The following is a 15,476-nucleotide window of genomic DNA, read 5'->3' on the forward strand; positions in this document are numbered from 1 at the left end:
AGAGGTCATGAATCTTACAGCAGGACAATGACCCAAAGCACACATCAAAAAGCACCCAGAAATGGTTAAAGACAAAGCGCTGGAGAGTACTGAACTGGCCAGCAATGAGTCCAGATGTAAATCACATGGAGCACCTGTAAAGAGATCTCAAAATAGCAGTTGGGAAAATAAACCCTTCCAATCTGAGGGACCTGTTGCAGTTGGCGAAAGAAGAATGGTTCAAAATTCCAGTAGAGACGTGTAAAAGTCGTTGATGGTTACAGGAAGCGATTCATTTCAGTTTTTTTTTCCAAGGGGTGCCAATAATTTTATCCAGTCCATTTTTGGAGTTTTGTGTGGAATGTGTCAGATTTAGTTTTTTGTTTCTCCACTTTTTTGTTTTATACCAATACAAAGAACATGAGAATGCCTAAACATTTTTAATTGCAACAATTTTCTGTACAAAGTGGTGCATTATTAGAAATGTAGGGGTACCAATATTTTTGGCCATGACTGTATATATATATACACACACTATACTATACTTCTGTTCTCTAAATGACTCATGTTTGAATGTTGTCTGAGTGTATGGCCACCTTTAAGGATAAGCTGCAGGCAGATACACAAATAATTGCAGTTCTATAATCTTTAAATGTATGTTAAGCAAGCAGTGCAGTTACCCGAATTTGACTTGGCATCAGCCTTTTGCAGTTCCTATACAGCAAAGCTCAGACTGGGAGAGCTAGTCAGTTGAGCCGCAGAGCAAAGGGCATGATGATAGAGAGCAGAGCGAGAGAGATGAGCTCATCAGACTGCCATTTCTTCTTTCACTGTCCTGTTGCAGAGTAGGAACACGACCTGCAAGTGAAGTTACAGCCAAGAAAAATCAGGTCCCCTAAACAGTGCTATGTTAGAGAGCAGTGTAAATTTTGGGCCCAGATTGGCAGAAACACAAAACCTTTGGTAGGTAAAACAGCATATCATATGCATATCATTTTTGTTTTAGCTATTTGCTAAACAACGTGAATTTCATGCTGATCTATACATGCCATACACACCATGGCAACTATGACTCAACAATGTATAATAAACCATCACATAACAGACAGTTTTTGAAGTACAGTATAACACTTATAAACATTGAGCGTTTTATTTTCAATATCAACTTACAGGAACATGCTTAAGCTTTACAGCACATTCAGCAAGATTGTTACCAACAGCATGGGTATATCAGGATGCTGGCTGTTTTACATAGAGATGTGTTATTAAGACAGAGCCATCGCTTACATTTGAATCTGGTGCAGTTTTGCAATATTTACACTGCTGTAATTAACCATGACACAGTTCCAACTTCACTTATCATTAATATCATTACAGTCATTCCTGGTTTTTAAGTATTTGCCTTGTGTTTGCAAAGTGGTGACTGCTAACTCCAAGAGCAAAAAAAAACACCACAAGAAATAAAATCAGCTCAGAGGTTTCCGGTTTCATTATATTCTGACTGGTCGCATTGGGTTATAGATCATTGCTCTTTACATGGGATTATTATGACCAAGAGTGCATTACGGTTTTTGCTTCCTTGCTTTTTTTTTACCATGAAAATCTTCTTGCATGTCACAAATTTTAAGGGCTTATAGCAAGCCTGTCAGAGAAAAAAAAAAAAAAAAAAAAAAGCTTAAAATGTATTGCAAGGCATGCTAGCAGTAACCCATATGTGTCTAAACATACCGCCTTGCCGTAGTTCCTGGCACGCACTACAAGTGGAACAGCTACATTTCAGTTGTTTTACCCTATTGCTGCCAAACTTCCCTGCTTCTATTCCATTGGGGGTTGTGTGTACAATGGGGTATTTTATAGCCATATGCAGTATTAGCCCAATTTGCATTATGGAGCAGCACATGAGCTAAAGCCCTCAAATCCACCAAGTTTCCCGATTTGTATACAATGCACATTAGAAGGTCCCGGTGAGCGTACACAGACAGTATTTCATAGAAGCAAAGGCAGATATATATAAACCTCTGGGTGGCAACTATCACAGTTCATAGTAAAATGACATTATGACTTGTTACAGGTCCAACTAGTAGTAATTAGTCAAATTTAACTTGACTTTTGCAATGTTGAAGACGTTTCATAGCTTATCCAAGCCACTTCTTTAGTTTCAATGAGAGTTGGGATATGCCTCAGCATTCTTATCCACACAAGTAACACAGACAGCGGGTTTTGTCCAACAAGATGGGAAATGTAAAAGTCATCAAAATAAATTTTACCCTTTGCCATGTAAATCGATGCACACTTCTTGATACCAAGGATATGATCATGTAACTTGAACAGGTTGGGAACACAACTTTTGCATCTCCCATTCTGTCCTTGGACAATCAGCATCTGGTTAATTGGATTAAGGCTACTTTCACACTGGGGCATTAGCTGTAAAGTGCCGCTAATTTTAGCGGCGCTTTACCGATGTAATAGCGGCGCTTTTCGACCGCTAGCGGGGTGCTTTTAACCCCCGCTAGCGACCGAATAAAGGGTTCAAAGCACTGCTGCCGAAGAGCTTAGAAGGCGCTCCGGCAGCAGTGCCCATTGATTAAAATGGCAGTGGTGGTGGAGGAGCGGTGTATACAGCGCTCCTGCACTGCTCAAAAGATGCTGCTTGCAGGACTTTTTCTAACGTCCTGCAAGCGCACCGCCCCAGTGTGAAAGCACTTGGGCTTTCACACTGGGGCTGCAGGGGAGGCATTTTTCAGATGCTATTTTTAGCCCAAAAGCACCTGAAAAACTCCCCAGTGTGAAAGGGGTCTAATGTGTTTGTGCTACCTGTATAATGCAGGGGTATTTTCTTGACACTCACCAGAACTGAAGTTGCCTGGATGAGTTACAAAACGTCTTCAACAGGACAGAACAAATCCAGTTGAATGTGGCTACTACATATATCATACTCTGGATAAAGTTGACTCTTCACAGACATATTGTTACAGGTTTATTTTAATGCTCATTATAACGTAGCTCACTAAATCTTTATGACCCAGAACATTATGTGCCTTGGTCATGTCACTGCTTCTTTGTGAATGGATGTGCTACATTGTAGTGAACATTACATTAATACAGTATGTACAGTATATATATGTACACAAGAGGTTAAACTAAAGTCCATCACATGCTGGAGACCTGTTCTCCAATTACAGCCTTGTATGCAATGGCAAAGCCCCGGTCATATTGCGGCTGGCAAAAAAGTGGCATTAGAAAGCTCCACCTTTTGCCATCAATGGTCGGGCCATAAACAGTGGTCCTGCTGCAATTTAAACAAAAAATAAAAAAACAAAAACAAAAAATTGGATGGAGTGACCCCTTGTATTATTACATAGTCTGTTCTTTAGGTGGTGTGAATTTACCCTGTATAGCCTATTTAAACTGCTTCCAAAGATTTGCACCATCTAGCTAGAACAAAACTGTATCTTCACTGAGGTAAATATGCTGTGGTTTAGTTGAATGACAAATAATAATATAATATATACAGCTTAATGAAGTAACCAGCTTACAGAAACAAAATTACATTTACATCTTATGGCACTTCATATTTATACAGTATACATTCTTATTATATTAGATCTATACATTAATTTAATAGGCAGTGACATCACTTACTGTCATGTGTTGCTGGTTTAACCTTTTCCCCACTTTTTACAGCAAATGTATACTTTCTTTTTGAAGTATTTTTTTAAATTTTCATTTGCAAACTAATTGTCTAATTTGCCAGTTAATCATTTCTGAGGATTAGTATGGTATATTAGATCGATTTTTGAACAGGAAGTGTAGGCTTGTACTTTAATATGAAACCTAAAGGAGAAAGGTTTCTGTCTTTCTATAAGTAGAGCCGTTTTTGTGAATATATTTACTAAAGTGAAACTTTAATGTTTTAATTTGTAAATGCTTATCTGAAACATAACTTATGTCAGATTGTGTGGGGAAAGATCTCGGTCTAGTTTTTATTGCTGTGTCCCCATCAGATGTTTCCCCTCACTTTCCGACCAGGTGGAAATAGATATGGAGAAAGGAGCTAAAGGAGATCTCCCCAACGGGATAACAAATAGCAATGAAAATGTGATAGCGGTTCAAACCCCACTATCCAAAACTAAAAGGGCTTTGGTCGGGGGTTCCAGGCCTTAAAGCAGTGGTTCTCAACCTTTCTAGTGCTGTGACCCCTTGATAAAATTTCCCAAGTTGTGGGGACCTCTAACAGCAAAATTATTTTCGTAGAATGGGTTGTCAGCACCCAAGGCAAGACAAGTAATTTGCACCCCTAACCCACGGACATTTAGCGTTCCTTGAGTCCCTTCCACTCGTGCAGTATTAAAACCCCTTTTGGTACATTTTAGGATCTACAACTCTTTATCTTTGTTCTCCTTACTTTCCCTTTTATCTCTATCCTAATTTCTTTTTTGTTCCCCCCCCCCATCCCTCTCTCTAGCTATCTTTCTTGTTCTTTTATTATTTCTCTACCTTTTCTTTGTTCTTCCCCCTCTTTTCCTCTCCCTTCCATGTATTCTCTATTTTTATTCCTTCTCTTACTCCTTGGTGGGGGGTCAGCTGACATTTCTCACCAGTCAGCCGACTTCTAGTCTCTGCCCTCTAGCCATGCCGTGAACTGAATGGGCGGCTGCGAAGAGGCTGAGTGGGCGGCCGCGGGCTCCAGGAACAGCCCAGCTGGGAGGCCACAGGCTCCAGAGACGGCCCTGCTGGGTGGTCACAAAAAGGCTGGGAGAGCAGTGCAGGCTTCAGGAACAGCCCAGGATTCGGTGACCCCTGGCAAATCCTCATTCGACCCCCAGGTTGAGAACCACTGCCTTAAAGGGTAGTTTAAACATTTCTGGTAAATTCTGGTGGGGTCAAGTCAGCAACAGAATTGAAGTGTATGTAAAATCAGCTTAACAACACTAAGACACTGACTCAACAGTAACAACAGCATTGTCAGACTGCCGCATGCAATCTTTTAATTGTTGGGCTATGAAATAGCCAGCAACTCACTTACTGAAGGAGCTTGCACGGCAGGCTGCCGATGCTAATGTAAATTTTGAGGCAGTGTCTTATTGTCAGTTTGCACCAGAAGTTCTATTACTGTCAGAATCTCCAGTTGAGAAACGATACAACATATTTACATAAAATTAAAAAATGATTTTCTTAAAAAAAAAACAAAATAAAAAAAAAAAACCAGCATACAGTTAGGCATGATGCCACACATTGAAAAAGAGATTTTGGATTTACATACACCAAGCCTATGAGGGAAATCTGTCTCATAATACCCAAGTGCCTGTTTATCCAATGCAACTAGATGGTCTCACTTTTACATCATCCAGAATGCATCAAGAGGAATGATAGTTCATGGCAGTAATAACCAAACAAACTCTAGGAAGAGCTCAGCTAAAACAGTTGGAGAATCACCAGCATCTACCTATAACGGCCATGTCTGTACCTGGTAGAATGTTCCCACCTACCTATTTAGAGGCTGAACCTAGCGTTACTGTTTACATGACATTTGACTATTATATTATTAAAATATACTCTTTATGGACACGGACTGGTTTATTTAAATTCATAATAACAGTGCAGTATGATACGAGAATATCCAGATGTCAGCTCAGCTAATGATTTCCGCATTCAGATGGTTGCTGTGGATTACTACAAATGAGGATTGTTTACTCCATGTTTTTAACCTTTGTAGGATTAGTAAACAATGCAAAGTTCTCTGATCTCTAGCAAGGAAATGCCTGTCACTTTTCATAACTAAAAGACAATTGCCATTAAGTTGCTATAGAATGGTGCACATTACTTTATGCCAATTGTCTAATGAAATAAGCTTGATTGGGTCCAAAAAACGTAACCGTTTAGTAATTCAAAGCACCTAAACTGGAATCAAAAACAGTACCTTCATACAGCAGCACTTGAGTGCTACATTTTTTGCAAATCTCAACTTTTGCAAGAAAAGCCGGGCTCAGTCCAATTCCACATCTCCCTATTGATTCCCCAAGGTGACTGACACCCTTAATTACCAATAAGAAGAGAAGGGAGTTGGGAGGGGCAGGCCACCAACAGACAATATTTGTAAAGGTTGATGTTTGCACATTTAAGCTCCTGGGCCACTCAGGAAAGCATTTTAATTTGCTTTTATGCCATATAATGACATATTTGGTTTGTGACCTGCCATCATATATCCTATGGTGTTCTCAATGGTGCTACCATAAACCACTGCTACTGTCCTGCAGCATCTGAAACAAAGGTAAAAGAAGGTTAAACAGATCTACATTTATATCAAATACCAAGTTTCAGTCTTCAGTACAGTGACTGAGAACCACGAATGTAGCACTGTCTAAAATATCAGGTTTGAACTCTCAACATAGCCATTAATATGAACATGTTACTATCTCTGTAAGGTTTGGTTATTAACATTCGTACCACTTAAGCATCTGAACTGCACCAAAATGCACAATTGAAAACTTTAAAACAGTCCATATTCTTAAAAAGAACAATGCCATAGAACATAAAACGTATATTAGACCTTCAACTTAAATAATTTAATAGTGGCCTTTCAGGGATTGTAGGGCTACGATATCCATCTTCTACTGGCTGGGTAATAGAATGGCGGTAAAGTCCTGTTCAATCATAATGCTTACATCAGTTTGTTTCAATGATCAAACTATTTGAACAGTTTCTTTATAGAAGTCCGCACTCTGTTTTGTATTATTAATACACAACTTTTACTTTTCCTCCACAGAACAAGTCAACCAAAAGTCCAATACACGAGAAAGTAGATCCAGTGAAAATGTATCCTCTAACATGATGAGCTGTAGTCACAATCCAATATCAACGGTAATACTCCAGAGAACTGGTCGGCTTGGTCCTTCGCCGATGCAAACATTTGTTATGGTATAGATAAAGACTTGCAGGTTATAGTTGGCTCTGGAGTAAAATCCAGTTTCAGCTCTAGCTTGGTGTTTTACTGCCAGCAGCGTTTGTTGCTTCAAAGCTTGTTTGCTGAATTATTCTGCCAATCTGTCAAAAATAGACAAAGAAGTTACATTTATACATCTCCCAATTTGCCAGGACAGGTTTAACATTCTAAAGTAGTGCTGAAATCTAAAGATGAACTACTCCAGTGTATTTAAAACATACAATGCCATTTTGAAGAGAACTTCTCATTAGAAATATCCTATCCATCCATTTACTGTAAGTTACAGGCATGATCTATTTTACTTTTTTTGGCCAAAAAAAGACTTTAAAGTAGAATTCCAAGATAAACATTACTAGTCTTAAAAATGTCCCCTTCCTCCTAACACCTCTGCTGACTAACCTGTGAAAGAAAGATGTATATACTTACCCATTTTCAGCCTGCACCAGTCTGGTCACGCGAGGGAACATTTTTAAGACTAGTTGGTTTTGGCCTGAAACTCTACTAAAAAAAAAAAATAACTCCAAGCAAGACACTAATACACAATTGAACTATATTTACATTTTTGAATTTCTATTATCTCCTTTTAAAAAAAAAGACATTAAGGCTACTTTCACACTGGGGCGCTTTACAGGCGCTATAGCGCTAAAAATAGCGCCTCTCCTGTCACTCCAGTGTGAAAGCCCTCGAGCGGTGCGCTTGAGGGGCATTAAAATAAGCCCTGCAAGCATCATCATTGAGGTGCTTTAGGAGCGGTGTATACACTGCTCCTAAAGTGCTCCTGCACATTGAAATCCATGGGCAGCGCCGCTGAAGCGCCTGCAAAGCGCCACTTTTAACCCTTTTTCGGCCGCTAGCAGGGGTTAAAAGCACCCCGCTAGCGACCGAAAATCACCTCTAAAATGAGAGTAAAGCGACGGTAAAACTAGCGGTGCTTTACCACCGACGCCCCCACGCTTCAGTGTGAAAATGCCCTAATAATTTAGGGTTTTGTACACTATATGCCCACCATCACAATAAATATATATAGCATCTAAGGCAGTGGTTCTCAACTCCTGTCCTCAGGACCCACTAACAGGCCAGATTTTAAGTATTATCTTGGGGAGATGCAGACTAGAATACTGCAATCACTGAGAAGCAAATTATATGACCTGTGATGTATTTCAGTTATCTTGCAAACCTGGCCTGTTGGTGGGCCCCGAGGACAGGAGTTGAGAACCACTGATCTAAGGGAACTTTTGGGAACCATTTTTTTTCCAACATAATGGAACAATGAAGCTGAATTTGAGGAATTCAGACACTTTGTAAAATGTGCTTGATTACTAGGTATTAAGTCCAATGAGGCTCATGCCACCACTTGGAATTCTCTATTTGCAATGGACACTTTACTGAGCCCTCGGAGCATAGCTATTACTATATTTCTGGGGCTCTGACACTGGACTTTCTTGAATCAGCTTCTGTAGCTGCATGCAGCTGCTGTGCCCATCCCTCCCCTCCTCCTGCCCAATCATAGAGAGTTTTGGATTTTATGTAAACTCATTCACAAAAAAAAGGCTTCTGTGAATGAACAGCAGAGGGGAGGGACAGGCAGAGATGCTGTGGTGTGAGAAGACAGATAGCCCCAGGAGTGTAGTGATAGCTGTACTCTAGGAGCCCCATACAACTGTCAGATGCAAATTAAAAAGAGAAGTCTACAAGGTGGCATGTACCTCACTGGACTTAACTCATTGTAATTCAGCACATTTTACAAAATGGCTAAATTCCTGGAGTCCAACTTTAAATTTCAATTTGTTTATTTGGTTGATCCAAAAGACATAAACATTTATAATGGAATAAAAAATAAAAAAGTATCCAGACTCGCTAGCTGTCAGATAAGCCTCTTTTACAACAACTTATTACAACATCCTAATGTTTATATTGTATTCCAGCTCCAGTCCCCCAGGAAGCCTCATTTACCTTTACCAGATTCAGCAAATATCACCCAAGCAGCCATAGAATTAAACTCGTTTGAGGCAGGTTATGCAATCCCAAGGATTATATGTACTCTAATGCACTTTAATAGGGATATATTCTATCTAAAATGTAAAAAGCCAGTTTATAGTAGGATACACTGTCTCCATTCTAAGAACGTGCTGACTGCGAAGAATTATTTCTCATATATTGTAAGTAAAAAAAAATGGTGCACAATTGTCTCCCTTGGTGCTCTATATGATCACGTTTACTGGATATGTAACTTTGTGCAGCCAATCTTGTGTTTTACGCACTTTTCGCATATTGCACAGCTGGACAGATGACATCTGTCCAGCTGTGCTTTATCAAATCACTCATATCAAATAATTCATCCTCATGATTTAGCAATTTTGCTTTCTAGATCTCCTCTCTGTCTCCTTATTGGACAGTGAATCAGTACCCTCGGAGCAGTCCAGTAAGCAGGGAGAGAGATGACCTACAAAGCAGTAATGCTAAACCATGAAGTAGCATATTGAGCTTTAAAGGTAGAACACTAAACATATACAGTATATAACTAACAAAATATCTTTTTAATAGTTGGCCCATCTCTCAGCTGACAACTTGTCTTTTGTATCCGTTTTAAGGAATACTTTCTACCTTCCCTTTATTTCTGCCACAGCAGTGAATAAATCAACTAATGTCAGTCGGTGGAGAAGTGGAGCCTGAGACTGATCATTAGCATAAGGCTGAACTCCAGACAAAAACTTTAAATATATTCCATTGATAGCCCCAAAGAATACAAATCTACTTTGTGTGCACTAAATACTTTTGCAAACCCAGATATTACTTGAAAAAGTAGCGGTGACATAATCGGTGTGCTGATCGCCTATGCAGAGCGCAGAGCTGTGGGTGGGACTCAGTAGGCCCACCCACCACAGGCTGCCTTTAGAAAACCATAGAGAAGGTCTGAGACATTTGGATTGAATCTCCCTCCACTACTACTACTGAAATCTGATATGTGTCTACTCACTATGAAAATTCCATACCTACTTTTCTAAAACGAATAAACTATCTTTAAAAAAAAAAAAAAAACCACATAGGGGTGGACACAGGACTAGTCACGCTACACAAGGAGAGAGCGCAGCAGTGACTGGTCTGTATTCCAGTAAACACCTCTATGGCTTCTAAATACTAATATCTGAAGATGAAAATGCCTCTAAAACAGACAAATTAAAAAAGGTAAGCAGCTAATTTGGATTGGAAGAGTATGATCCTTTCATAAATGACTCCTCTGCTCACCTACTCCATAACATCATTATGGCAGAAAGCATAAAGCAGCTCATGCGCTGCTTCATTGGAGCAGATATGTTTTCCTTATATGTTTTCATGACAAACATTTTTTTTTATAAAAACAAACTTTGTTTAGACCTTCCTATTCTATAATAAACTGAGGATCAAAAGTGCCTACACACAGATAACATTCTTGTACAAGTACAAAACTGATGTACGAGATTGTCACGATAACATAAAACCCAGCTCCAGCCAAAAATGTTTTTATTCCATTTTGGATTGTGCAGGGAAGGTTTTTACTTTTGTTGCCCTGCCAAATATTTTAACCCTTTCCCACTTTATCAAAAACACTAAAATAAACGTCAGGCTTCAACAATCATGAAATAAACCTATGGTGCAGGCTTAGATTTGTATTCATTAACCAGTCGCCGGCCGGCAGCTACAGGCTAAGTGGAGTACCAGTACGTCGCCTAGCACACGCACACAAAACACAGCAGATTGCAATCATTTGATCACAATGTCAACAAACCGGTTAAGAATGAATTTAATTCACAACAGCTGTGTTTCCTATAGTGAGCGGTGATTGTCCCACAGCTATCACATGGTACTGAACTTCACAGTAACAGCAAAGTGTAAAAAAAAAATCCTTGATCATGCCCAGATAGTAGTGCAGTGTTATTATGGTGACACTGAACTACTCTGATAAAAGTATAAAAAAAAGAAAATAAGAAAAAAAAAAAGAAGAGGTAAATATAGTAAAAAAAAATGTAATAAAAAAAATGTTAATTTTTTTTTTTTTTTTTACATACTGTCACCAGTAAGTGTCCCCGATCACCGCCACACCAGTCATATGATGACAATGTACTGCACTGTATGTAAAATAAATTTTGTTAGTTTAGCACCACTAGTGACGCCATAGACGTCTTAGAAAAAAATGTAAAAATAACATTAAAAAGTAAGTAGTGAACAATAAATGTGACATTGTGCCATACTTAGAAGACAACGATCACAAGATGAACGTATATTCCTAAGTGGATTTTGTCTTTTCTCTACATGCATAAGTACACTAAATTAAACATTACCCATATTACAGTGTGCTGTGTAAATCAGCAGATTGTGTTAAGTTTGGGTTCTTGTCCTGGACTGTTAAATCCATCAATAAGGTTTCTATTACAGTCATCAATGTGTATACTTTCGCTCGAGATCTTGGAGTAAGTGGCCTGACCAGTGAAATCCAGAAGATCTTCCAAGGCTCTGGAATTATTAGTCCCATTCTCCAAACTTGGATTGAGGTCGTTCAGCGGTGAAAATTCTGGGATGGATATGAGCTCTTCTTTAGATACTGGACTGCGAGAAAATATTGACAATTACTTATAGAGATAAACATTGTACAAAATGAAAGTGTTCATGTTCTATACAAAAGAAAAGGGAAGAAAAGGTAGGCAGCTGCATATATTAATTATATAGGGGTTTTATGATACAGTATACTTGAAGGAAATTAAACCCTACATCCCATACCAATCAGGTCCTCACCCCATACTTGGTAAACTCTACCTCTCACCATTTAAATAAACCTAGCATTAATTAAATACAGGAAACATGCGTTTTCAAATGCCGATTACCTGGTGGTTGTGCTGAGCCATTGGCTTCAATATTCTTCAAGTCACTGACCTGTACCAGGCATGCGGATAAGAAACCAGGATTCCACATCTGCATGCGTGTTCAAGGTCTGTAAATCGACTGGAAGGCTGACAGGATCACCAGGTATTTTTGAATTTTGTGGTTATATTTATGAATTTTCCTAGGAATACGTGGCAAATAGTTCAATTAAGTATAGTTGTACCTTTCAAGTATATATGGAGATTTTTCAATTTCCAGAATAGCTGTACCTAAAGCCCTACAGTATGGATATGGTTAATATATGGAGGTTAGGCTGTAATTTAAAATAATAAAATAAAAAATTACATACAGCAACTGCTTTAACCATTAAAGCCAGCCTACAGGAAGGGCTATATCTGACTTTTCCAATAAGCTCTCTTAGCATCAGGTCTTTGGGAAAATGGGGACAGTTGCTTTCAGGTAAGGTATATTTACTAAGCATTTAGTGGAATGTCAAGGTAGAGTAACAGTAACCATTTACTGGAGCTGTCCTCATCTCGTGCTCAATTTATTCAGATATATTTTCTTAACAAAAATTGCCTCTCCACCCCATTGTAATGAAGTGACGTAGTCTAAAGATTCTCAAGGGCACTGCCAAAGAACTCCAAACCCATATGCACTATACATGCCCAGCCTTTATTTCTGATATCATGTGTAAATTCAATTTAAGTTACACAAGGAGCTCTTGCACGGACCCTTCTGTTTCTAAACTTGTAATGGAAAAAACACATTTGAAAACTGTCTGAATGCTATAAGCAACAAACGTTTATTTCATGATTTTTTCCATACATGGTCCATTTTAGGAATTCTGCACTCACTTTCACCAACGCAAAAGCATTAACATTTCACATCATGCGGTGATAAAACAAATCCTCATCCAGCCAATTATCCTTTTAGGGCTTACTTCTAAAAGGCCGATACTGGTATTCTGACAGGTAGTATAACTGTCTTTTTATTAAATAATAATAAAATTATAGAGAAACAATTCTGAGCATGTAAAAAAATTTGCTCAATGTTAAAGCTGAAGTTTATGTATGGACTATTTTGCATAGTTACATTGGTCCAGCTTGGACCAATGTAAGAACAGTGGCGGCCTGTCCATTAGAAGCGCCAGGGCGCCGCCCCTTCTATCCATGCCACCTATATGGTTAATGGATAGATTCATGCATAGCATGAATCTATCCACAGCCGCCGCGGCCACCCCTTATTCATGCATTCAGCCCCTTTCAGGATGCCGGGTGACCGGAATTACAGTGACAGGGGTGTTTTTTTGAAGCACCCGATTAGAGCCATAGGTTCTAAAAGGCTTCAAAATAGGGTGGGCTCTGAGCGCAGAGCAGTGCGCCATGAGCCCACCCAGGTAAATGAACATTTGCTATTGTAACACTGATCCTCAATCCGGCCAATCAGAAGCAGGTCTGAGACCCATTTTCCGATTGACCGTAAAGAGAAGACTCCCAATTGGCTGCTGAGGAGAAGGGAGAAAACGGAAGCCGCCGATGCCCGTGGAGAGCAGAGTAAGGGAAAGCCGTCTCCGCTGAGCAAGGGAAGCCGCCGTTGAAGCACTGCACAGATGGGGTAAGTGCACCAGAATCACACGCTAACCGACGGGGGGGTGTTACTGCTTGCCGCCCCCCCCAAAAAATGTACCCTCGGCTACCGTTGTGCAAGAATGCGTGACATACTAAAGCCTCGTTCACGTGGGCTGAATGTTGGGAATGTTGGGAGACATTGGGCGGTTCAAAATAAACAAAACAAAAAACGGCTGAAATTCGGCCGTGTGTATGCCACCCTGTTCGACAGCTTCTGTCAGACAGGCATGCTGGAGAACCAGCAGCCATCCGACTCGCGATCAGCGCTGATTGGAGTGTTCTGGAGGGGGCCATCCCCAACAGCTCAGCAGGGGAGATCACTGTGCTAACCTTGCATAGTTAGTACAGCGACTCCAACCGGAGTCGAGTGTTTTGTTTTTTTTTTTTTTCAAAGAAAAAAATACTGTGTACCAGGCTTTAGCTAATCCCTGTGGAAGCTGAAAATCACTGTAGTAGGCACTTCTACTACAGCTATCGCTGCTAGCCTCCGGGTCCTATGACGAGCACTGCCCTGCTGCCTAGTGAACACAGGTGGTCACTTGTGTGGCCCAGGCACCATTCAGAAAACACTCTGCGGGTGTTCTCTGAAAGGACCAAGGAGAGATCATGACAGTACTTCAACCTCCACACTTTACATTCATTGAGAAAATACATGTTCTCAAAATGTGTTCTTGAAATGGGACCCGTGCATATGCAAGTGATGTCCTGTGTATATTAAGCAGCAGAGCAACCTGGCATGGGGCCCGGAAGCTAGAGGCCATCACTGTAGTAGCAGTGCCTACTACAGTAATTTCCAGCTTCCATAGGGATCAGCCAGGTATGCCACATACATCATTATTCATTTTACATTATTATATGTATTATATATATGTATTATATTTTTCCAGTTTTTAACATGGGAAAACTTAAGTCTCCTTATATATAATTCTGTTTAGGGCAACTTATCTACAAATTTTTAGCAGATTTCTGCATGCAAAAATAATTCAGTTAAATGTAAAAAAAAAGTGTTACTAAAGACAATACATTTATTTCACTTAGGGTTTATACCACTCAAAGCGAAGTCTAGTGTAATCCACTATTTTCCTCGGTGAGAAACTGGAGTGGGGGCTTTCTGTAGAGCAATGTAAATTGTATCCCCCTTCACAATTACACCACATTTCTCAAGTTTTCTACTTTTTTGCCAATGTCTAATTTTGATCTTTTTTCTATACACTTAACGTGAATATCAGAGCTTTCAGTTTCAAGCTTTTATGAACTGCAGGAGAACAAGCACATTTATTAGTTTCTCAAAATGAGAAATCTCTAGGGGATCTTTATAAGAGAAACAGAGCCCCTTCTGTGCTAGATAGAGAATTTCACAAGGCACAGGGACCAAGCATTAGTCTCAGTTTTCCACTCCTACAGAATCATTTTTATTTAGGCTTCTATAGGTCAGACCCTATTCTTCAGAACTCCCTATTCTTCTCCTCTCTCCACCATACTGGACCCATCTTGACATATTTGCCTTCTAACCTAACCAATTTTTATTGTGCAACTCTCACTACCTTCTGTCACTGCCATTTCCTATACCTAAATGATATAGTGCCTTCATTACATCATCACCTTGATAATACGCTTGTATAGGAAGGGCCCTCATCCATCATTGCCTGCAATCTAAATGAGTGACATTTGGTAGACATGCAGTGTATTATGTTGCTGCTTTTTAAGTACCTCACATCCATTGACTGAACTTCATCCGTGGAATCATCCAGACTGTTACACTTCCCTTCAAATGCATCAAGTTGTATAAGGCTAACATTTGTTTTCAGGCCACTGGAGAACAATTCTTTAGGCTTTGTTTCAATGATTGCAACAGCAGGTTTCATATCTTCTGTATGAGAGGATAACCCATTGACTTGCACTAAAATACCAGCAGCAGGGGGGAAAACGATAAAAGAAATCAGCACCAATATATGTGTCGAATTGTAATTGTTATTTACAACACACCCCACTCTACTGAAGGGACTACCCTGTAAGTTATATTTGTTCAGGTTGTTGGTGCAAAACAGGGAGCACACATGGACTTT

The 15,476-nt window shown here is 39.6% G+C and overlaps 1 protein-coding gene across 13 annotated transcripts in view; it reads right to left on the reverse strand.

Moving 5' to 3' along the window:
* Positions 1–1,632: 1,632 nt before the first annotated feature.
* Positions 1,633–15,476, reverse strand: part of MAP7D2 (MAP7 domain containing 2) — a 221,039-nt gene continuing 207,195 nt past the window's right edge. For 11 of the 13 annotated variants that reach the window (XM_073616480.1, XM_073616483.1, XM_073616482.1 and 8 more), the window contains 3 exons: positions 15,121–15,310; positions 11,242–11,506; positions 1,633–7,023 (listed from right to left, as the gene is read on the reverse strand). In XM_073616480.1, coding sequence (XP_073472581.1) covers positions 11,266–11,506; positions 15,121–15,310 — 431 coding nt within the window. In that variant the 3' untranslated portion in view covers positions 1,633–7,023; positions 11,242–11,265. The remainder of the gene's footprint in view (positions 7,024–11,241; positions 11,507–15,120; positions 15,311–15,476) is intronic. The other 2 variants (XM_073616481.1, XM_073616477.1) reach the window with 2 other exon arrangements.

Source organism: Aquarana catesbeiana, linkage group LG02 (assembly GCF_042186555.1).
Source record: "Aquarana catesbeiana isolate 2022-GZ linkage group LG02, ASM4218655v1, whole genome shotgun sequence".
In the NCBI taxonomy this organism is placed as follows: domain Eukaryota; kingdom Metazoa; phylum Chordata; class Amphibia; order Anura; family Ranidae; genus Aquarana; species Aquarana catesbeiana.